Below are 9,165 nucleotides of genomic sequence, written 5' to 3' on the forward strand. Positions count from 1 at the left end.
ATATAAACATCCGGCAATGGTTCTACCACCTAGAAACCCTTGAACTGCCATATTGTTGTTGACCTGGACAGAGGAGTGTATTGTATTTTCTCCTCTAGACGTTTGACCTGCTCTAACAACTTTGGCCAATGGGAAAACTCCTGGTAGTGACATCATCCAGCTGTATATTTTAAAGTTAAATTAATTAAGATTTGGAAGGATACTATCATTGTTCAATTTTTCAAGAAAGGGACCAGGGCAAATCCTGCTTGTTATCGCCCTGTTTTCCTGACCCACTCTGCAGCAAAATGGTGTGGGAGACTGCCCGGTTTATTGAGTGGGTGAAGAATAATGGAATCTGGGCCAAGGAGCAGTTTGGATTCCATAAGGGAGTTGAGACTTATTGAACATGTGTTAAATCTACAGCTGATTTTGGACAAATATGTGCTGTGTTATGACTCTCCAGTATATTTAGGTTATATGGACCTTAGCACACCTTTCGACAATGTCAATCAGCAGAAGCTGTGGGAATTTTCTTGGGGAGCATAGGTTTTCCTAAACCCATTCATGCCATCTTGCTTTCCCTACATGAAAATTTAATTGCTAGGGGCTGTATATCTTGCACTAGTGAGATGTCCCCGGCTTTTAAATCTACACGAGGTGTCAGGAAGGCTGCGTCCTGGCACCTCTGTTGGCTAAATTATATATTCTTTATTTAGTGATCTACTTACCATAGCAGCAGATACACCAAGGTGTGCATGCAGATTAATTCCCGCTTTGGGTTATGCGGACAACTTCGTATTATTTCCCTGGACACCTAAAGCACTGTACATTTTGGTTTCTAGTTTTGTTAATTTAATGGAAGCCCGTAATTTAGGTATCAACATGGTAAAATCTAAGGTGATGTGTGTGTGTCTGCATAAGTGTACATTGCCAATGATTTTGACAGTCAGCGAAAGTTCGAAATTGGTGAAGGAATTTTCTTATTTGGGCATCATTATTAAAAACAATTTGAATTGGTGTGCTCAGATGTCCAATTGTGACACAAAATGTGCTCAAGTGGGTGGGGGAGTTTTTTTGTTTGAGTAAGAACTTGGTTGGCAGCCCTTTGGAGACTAAACACCCCATCTTTAATGCTAAAGCTGTGCCAACTTCTAGTTATGTTGCTGCAGTGTAACCCCAATCCAACAAAAAGAGAATCAGTTCCTGCATGGTCTATTTGGAGTATCGATAGGTGCATTTGAAAGCTGGTTGGGATAATATCTCTGATACCCTAAATCAGAAACACTTATTATTGTGCCAAGACTGTGGTGTACTAGGGAAGCTGATCAGCATCCCTCAGATTGGATCATAAAGGATCTACTGAATTCAGTGGAGGGCGGTTATAGGTCATGGCTGAAGTTTATAAAGCACATTCTATCCTCGATGGGATTTTGTCATTCCCTTACTAGACCCTTTGAGGAAAGGGCAGTTGTTTTCTATAAATTCATAGCTGTTTTTAACCATGGAAAATAACTAATACAGTGAAGACTTGAGCTAAGAAAGCCCACGGTGTGATGTTTCTTGGAGCATAACCCACAGGTAAGTTTTGATAATTATACCAACTGGTTTGCCAACATACGTAAGAGGGGTGTACTATTTAATCTTAGAGTAAGCCATTTACCACTAGCCCTGGTGGTGGATACTTAGTCTGGATACAGATCATAGCCCCTTTTGCGACTTTAAAGCAAGAACAATTAAAGATTTAACTCGTTTTTTATAATTGTATATTATTTTAGGCACCTATAAGAACATTTCTTTTACCCATTTTCAGAATGTATAATGATGATTTGTTATTTGTATAATGTTTGTACATTGGGTGAGGAAATGTTGTTGGTGTTCTCTCTTCCATGAAGGAATGTGGCTAATTTGTTTTATGGTTTTATTAAAAATGCTCTATATTTGGGAAAATCAAACATTTAAATAAAATGGTTTATTTATTCAATGTTCTATACTTGTTATACCTTTTGTATGTTTATTCTTTACTTTTATGAAATGAAAATTTTGAAATGAGCTGGATTGATTGATTTCTACACTGACTTTAAATCTAATATGGAAAGTAACTTTGCTACTGACACCAGCTCATTAATCTATGACCACAGAAACCTGTCAGCAATTATGTTTCCATTGAGCTCTCTTAAATCCATACACAACTGTATTGTCCCATTGGTCTTCCTCACTACAACAATAGGATTAACTCATTCTGATGCATTTTGTGGGTTCCCACGGTATTCTTTTTGAATACATAAGGTACCCACTTCACTACCTCATGAAATAACTCTTTTCCTTTTCTGTGATTGTGTTCTCTTCAAAAGTAAACACTTGTTGTCGTCTAGTAGCATAAAGCGCAATGCTTAACTCTGCCTGTTAGTGCCAAGATAACAGATTTCCCCCATAGCTGGTCACAAAAATGGTTCCCTTGTTATGTTTTCCTGAGTACTCTAGCACCCCCAAGTGCTAACAGGTTTTCATCATACGTGTTTGCCTGGACTCTAGAATCTCTATACCCTGCAACACTTAAGGACACTTCCCACAGTTATTCAACATGTTTACCCATACTACATTCTCTCTAATTTGCAAATGTTTTGTCTTCCTTTTTCTCCATTTAGCACATTGATCACATTAACCACTTTATCTTCTTCTGGGTCACCCCTTTTGTCATCCACTTCATTAATCATTCTCCTGCAGCCTCCCCAAAACCTACAACACTGGGCTTAATTAGTCTTTTTTCCACATCCCCTGCATTCAAAATGCACAGCAAAACATTCTTTATCCACAGTAAGATGGTGAGCACTTCCACGTCTGTAGCTTCTTTTAACATTAAACCCTTGGCCCTCCCATCTCTCTGTTGACATGCTCTGCAATGTGTCTCTGCTTTTGCCCATACCACTCAATTCTGCTCTCAGAGTGGTATCTCGCCACTGATCTGCCGGGTCTGTATAATTATCTCTGACCACATTCCTTTGTCTCTGCCTCGCTATCACGTTAATTAAGCTGCCACCATCTCTTCTTTTATACACTTGTCTGTATGTTCAATGTGCTTGGTTATCTCAATAGCCTGTCTAACGTGGGCTCTTTCTCCTTCCGCAACTCCTCTCTCATTTTGCCTTTTATGCATTTTATCATTAACTGGTCTGAAAGGTGTTCTTCGTGACAGTACCCAAATCCACATTTATAGCAAGGCCTCTCAGCGCTGTTACACTTTCATTGATGGTTTCTCTTCTGCTCCCTGTTCACAAAATGATACCATGTTCATATTTTATTCTCCTTGGCTAAAAACAAATGCATACAAAACCCATCCTTCCTTGTCCACGTTAAAAATGTCGTGTGCTGCATGGCCCAAACAGTAAAACAATAAGGCACCTTTACTGTCCCCTGCATAGTTAGGCCCATACACAGCTAAAACATGTGTCTTGAAGCCCTGCTTCCAGTCTTTTCATGTCACTACTGGTACGCCAGTTGATTGCAAAAACAACGTAAATCCTGGGACATTGGCAATGTTCACTCCCAAAGTGAAATGGCCATTTGTTTATCTATTTTCTTTTCATTTTGTTGGGTCCTTCTCTTTTCCTTTGTTCCAACGCTATACTCTAGGCCTCTAAATCTGCTTTCTCCTTCCTTCTGTCTCATGCACACCAAGAGGTGCTGTCTCCATTGCTCACCATGGGGAAGCCAGGTAAAACCTTGTTTGGTTCCGCCTGGTGGCACTAGCTCCACCAACCTGCCGCACAGGACTGTGTTACACCATATGCTGTTGGGCCCTGCAGATGGACTATGCCTCCTTCTGCACCATTGGTGACAGCTGCAAGTGGCACCGCAGCACTAGCAGGGAAATGCTCACCCCTCACGCAGCTTAGCTCCCTGCACTCCCCCACCAATGACGGCAGCTCCAAAAAGCACCTTGCTCATGCAATATCAGTGGGAGGAGTAGCTCTCTTTGTCCCGCCGAACTCCTGGTCCCTGTGTACAGCTGCCCAGGACACCTAGGGAAATATGCCTCCACTTTTGCACTGCTGCATGGGTCCTCTGGTGCACTGCAGTTGCCGTTGCTCTTGATTGCTCATCGCCACTTTGCTCAGTAAGTCAAATCATATACCATAAGCCCATGTAACTCGAAGGTTGCTTTATTTCAACATATGTATAAAAGTAACAAGCAGCAGTCGCTGCATACCACTCGTCATCTTAATCTTCTCAACTGCCTCTGATCTCCCCTCACATTCTCCTTTTTTACAAACATACAAAGTCCATTTCATCATCATTCCATGGTGTTGACATCACTGTACTCTTGGAAGAAATCCTTTAAATCACAACACAGTCCCTGGCTGACCATACCCTTCAGTGTTCATTCTCTTGGATTTTCATCCAAAAACAATTTATTTCTAATTAAACATAGGGTTTTATAGGCTTTGGTGAACGTTTGGAATTCATACACTCTTCCTACCAGGGATATCTCAAAAACTTGTGTGAGCCAAAAAAGATCCCACACCTTGCAACCAATGACAAGTTATACTCTCTGGTGTCTTGCAGTAATGTGACCATAGAAATGATAAACCAGTGATTGGTGGTATGCTTTCTTTCTGGTGATATATGTGTTGATCTCCCCATATGTTTGGTGAATCTGTTATCACCATATGGAGGCCACACCTTTTTAGTTTACGGTGGCAGATGCACACCTTGGATTTAATCACTTTTGTGAATCCTGGGAAATTGCTTTTAATGGTGAGCTCAGGTTGAGCACACGTTTTCGGTGTCCCTCAAAGGCAATGGCTTCTGATGGATTCTGGGAGACTATTCATTATAGTGAATGCTTCAGTGCCATATAATGTGGTGAAACCTGGTCATTGATAGACACTTAGACATTCTCTACCCATGGGAGGCAAACCCTGTGGGTGACCTGCGGAGATCATGCACTCTTCAAACCCCGTTCAGATCATACGCTTGGCAGTCATGTGGCTTTTTTTCTCTGGGATTTTACATTTGAGAGCATGTTTGCATTTTTCCTGAAAAGTGCATACAGCAATGTACTTCCTTACTTCTTCTACAGTGCAGCCAATGTTTCCAAATGGACACTGTGCCCTGTGAAATAATTTAAAACTGTTGCTTAAACGCTTGTTACTGTTTCTTTGATATTTGCTCTGTAGTGTTCCCTCTTCATAAGCACCTCTGCCAGGCACTTTCTGTTGCACTTAACTGGCTCCTTGACACTTTCCTATGTGGAACTCCTAGCACTTACGCCCTCCTCTATCCCTTCTCTCTCTCCCTGCACTTGCACATTCTGAATGCTCACAAAGCCCAGTAGGACCGCCCCTCTCCTGTTATTCAATTTGCCATTGTTCCCATGTTCCATCCCCTTGCGTTGTGGGCGCTTTGAAACACAATTTCTTGATGTATAAGCGCCTTACAAATGCACAATAAAATACAATAAATCAGGGGAGTTGCTAGGTCTGGAAAAGACCCGGGGCTAAGCTGATGTTGGAACTGTTGGGACTGGGGGCTAGCTAGTCTTTTGGCTGTAGCTCCTGAGATTCTATCCGGGGCTACAACCAAAAGATCAGGAGCTATAACCCCCTTAGTATCCCCCCTAGCAACGCCCCTGCAATAAATAATGTTCTCTGTTTACTTAACAATTATTCGGAAAAGTGTAGTCTTGAATTAGATCAAGTTTAAGTTAGATCGGCTTAATTTGCTGATCTTAGCACTGGCAGATATGTTGACAATCGCAGCTTCAGCACTTCACCGTGGGCTTATGTTTTCACTCAGCAAATCATCCTTTAAATATATGAAACGCATGAAAGAACACAAATCCTACAGATCACTACCCAGCACAGTTCCAACGAAACATTCTGATCGCATCAGCTCCTTATCACAAGATGGATTTCGATAAGCAATCTCAGTTGGAACTCCTATGGAAGTCCTATGCTTATCTTCCCCAGATCAAGGTGTTCCTGCAACAATTGAAGCTTTATGTCAAGTGCACCAGTGCTCCCCAGAAAGAGGTCTGTTATTTTGTATGAGAAGTAACATAAGGACAATTCTCAGTGAAAAAGTATCTTAAGGAAGTGATATGTCATGCATACATCTAATCGATTGAGGATAACATGTCCACCTACGTATTTGAAATGGGTGCAGATGTGTGGTGGATGTCTGGGGGTGTTATCACATGTATCTGCTAAATGGTAATTGATTTTAGTTACTTCACCATATGAAGACAACTCATTGACAGTACATCTTGTGCAGTAGTGCGTTTAGCTGTTTGGATTACAGAATATCACATTTAAGGTATATTCAATACTGTATTTAATGTTCTCTGTATCTCTTATTTTTATTTTTTTATTATTATTTTTTGTCATAGGAGATTACAGCATTCATCAAGAAATAGGCGCTTCTGACCAGAATGGCAATCTTGAATGGCACTGTATGCAGAATATCACAGTTTCACTTTATCTGCTTCCCAGAGCTCAATAGTGGCCGCTACTTGCTCTCCATACCTCTGGCTGCTCTGATGCTATCGTCTCTAGTAACCAACAGCATTTTCATGATTGCTGTGTACATGGATCCGGGTCTTCAGCAGCCGATGTACTACTTTCTCAGCATGTTGGCAGCAGTGGATATTCTAATGTGCATTGTCAGCACGCCTACGACATTGAATATCTTCTGGTTTGAAGACAATGTTATTGACTCCATTACCTGCTTCACTCAGATGTACTTCATCAATACCTGCATTGGCCTTGAGTCCGCTCTCTTCCTCATTCTGGCATTTGACCGCTATATTTCCATCTGCCACCCCTTTAGGTACCCCATTATCATGACTCCGGGGATGGTGATAAAGGCATCCCTCTTGATGTTAGCTAGGAGTCTTGTCTTATCTCTGCCACTACCTTTCCTAGCAGCCTTTCTGAATTACTGCTCATCCAGTGACATTGTGCACTGCTTCTGTGAGACTCAAGCAGTAGTGATGCTGTCCTCTTCTGACCATACCCCTATGAGTCTGTACAGGTTGACCACAACCAGCATCGTACTAGGCTCAGACCTCCTGTTCATCATCTTCTCCTACGCTATGATCATCCAAGCAGTGCTGAAATTGGACCATGTGGGGGCTGCCATGAAGGCTTGTCGCACCTGCAGCTCCCACCTGATCTTAATACTGTTCTTCTACTCCACTATAATCACTATCTTGGTTTCCAATCATGCAGCGATTCCAATTCCACGCCCTAGCCACGTGCTCCTCTCCCTTCTTCACCATCTTGTCCCCCCTGCACTGAATCCAATAGTGTATGGAATACGGACAAAGGAAATCCGATTGGCACTCAGGAGGCTCCTAGGAAGGATGCAAGTGTTCCCAAGAGTAGGGACGTAGAGAACATAAAGCCCTTTCTGTAGCTCACATTTCTATGGAAATAATCTCCACTCTGCTCTTCAAGCAAGCCAGTAAGAGATATCCCGGATAATGTATGGATCAATTAGCATCAATGCAACATTGCAAATAAAAACATAAACATATGATGATCACCACAAGGTTCATCTATCATGGGGTGCTGATATATCTAACTGCTGCAATAGTGTAGAGCCCAGTTCTGTCTTTTCTGTTCTGACATAGTCTTGTCTCTTTCCCAGGCTTTGCAACCTTCCATATATGAAAGTTGAATTCCTTTTCTATCGACAATGCACAAGAAAATACATTCCATGAAAATTGTAATCCTTTGATACATTGTCTACTACCTCTTTGTATAGTTAGATAAACCAATGCATGCCTATTTTGTATATGTGGTAATCCTAGTGAGGGAGGTAACCTGACCCTCTAGATGTGCATATACTTCTTATAAAATGTGCTTTTGTATGATTATTAGATATCATGATGTGTAGGAATACTCGTAGAGTGATTGTAAGTTCATTAATGTTTCCTCTATTGCAGTTAAATTGAGTACTGAAAGTGAATGTTTTTCTATGCCTTCAGTTTCAATTGCATATTTGCTGCTAGCAAATATTTTCCATGGGAAATGTATAAGGTACGCATTTTATTGCGGCTATATACAAAATCAAAATAATCTACGTAGTTGATCAAGACAGTAGAGATTGCCCAGTTTAACAAGTATAGCGACTAGATCAGAAAGTTATTCATGTGTACAAAGACGTACTCCCAAAGTACTCCCACATCGGTTGTCCAGAACAACATTTGATAAACTCAAAACCTACCTGTTCTAACTCCAGCTGTTATCAGTTTTCCTCGTCCGAGCAGTCTCTTTTTCCAGCACCATGATGCCCTAGGGCGACCGTGCGCTTTATAAATTACAATAACATAACATAACATACAATCCTTTATATGAAGACGCTAGACAAGATTGCTGAGTATGGAAGGGGGGGAATATGTGATTTTGGAGCATAGAGTTGTACGTGCGGTAAAAAGGTAAAGAGGGAAAAAAACAAGAGAAGATAAAACAAAGCGAGAGAGTTCAGAAAATAGACTTTGCTGACTGCTATAGAAGCAGTCGTGAAATATAATCCTTTGTCACCACCATTTCTGAACACAGTATATATTCCTGTTGTTAGGAGGGTTTTTCAAAGTCACTACATGAAATACGACTTGGAAAATCCAACCTAAGCAAGTTTTCTTACAACCCCAGTTGAGCAAAGCCACGCTCTTAAGTAGTCATGACCAAGCAGCAAGGCTGAACTAATGAGGAAGAGGGCACTAATGTGTAGTACAGTTAACAAATAGCAGATTAGGTAAGTAAATACACACCCAAGTTATAAAAATAACAATCCTTTATTACAATAGCACACTAAGATACACTTTAGATACTCAAGGTAATTAAATATAGTTCATAAATGCAACTCCCAGTTAGGTCAGCCACAATGGGTTCCACTCCACCTTAAATTGCTTTGGAATAAAACACATACATTAAATGTAAACCTTTAAAGTAGGGAGCAAGTGATGTCATCTCTTAGGTATCCCAAAGGGTTCCTGAGAATATAGTTGAGTAGCCAGGAGGGCACACTCAATTAGTGCATGTACAGTATCAAAGTTTAGTAAGTGTAGAGCAATTGCAGCAATGCAATGAGAGGACTTAAGGGACTTAAGTCTAGTTCCATTAGGAAGAGGAGCAACTACTTTGGTCATCCTGCAGGCACATCTCCCGGTGGAGGGCA

General features: G+C 41.1%; 1 protein-coding gene across 1 annotated transcript; it reads left to right on the plus strand.

Moving 5' to 3' along the window:
- Positions 1–6,412: 6,412 nt before the first annotated feature.
- LOC138528185 (olfactory receptor 56A4-like) lies at positions 6,413–7,375 on the plus strand. The gene has a single exon (XM_069639638.1). The coding sequence runs from the start codon at positions 6,413–6,415 to the stop codon at positions 7,373–7,375; it is 963 nt and encodes a 320-aa protein (XP_069495739.1).
- Positions 7,376–9,165: the final 1,790 nt, after the last annotated feature.

Source organism: Ambystoma mexicanum, chromosome 7q, assembly GCF_040938575.1.
Source record: "Ambystoma mexicanum isolate Mex_15411 chromosome 7q, UKY_AmexF1_1, whole genome shotgun sequence".
Classification (NCBI taxonomy): domain Eukaryota; kingdom Metazoa; phylum Chordata; class Amphibia; order Caudata; family Ambystomatidae; genus Ambystoma; species Ambystoma mexicanum.

Excerpts from the sequence above, each read along its gene's own strand:
- LOC138528185 (XM_069639638.1), top strand. The coding sequence starts at position 6,413 with ATGGCAATCTTGAATGGCACTGTATGCAGAATATCACAGTTTCACTTT.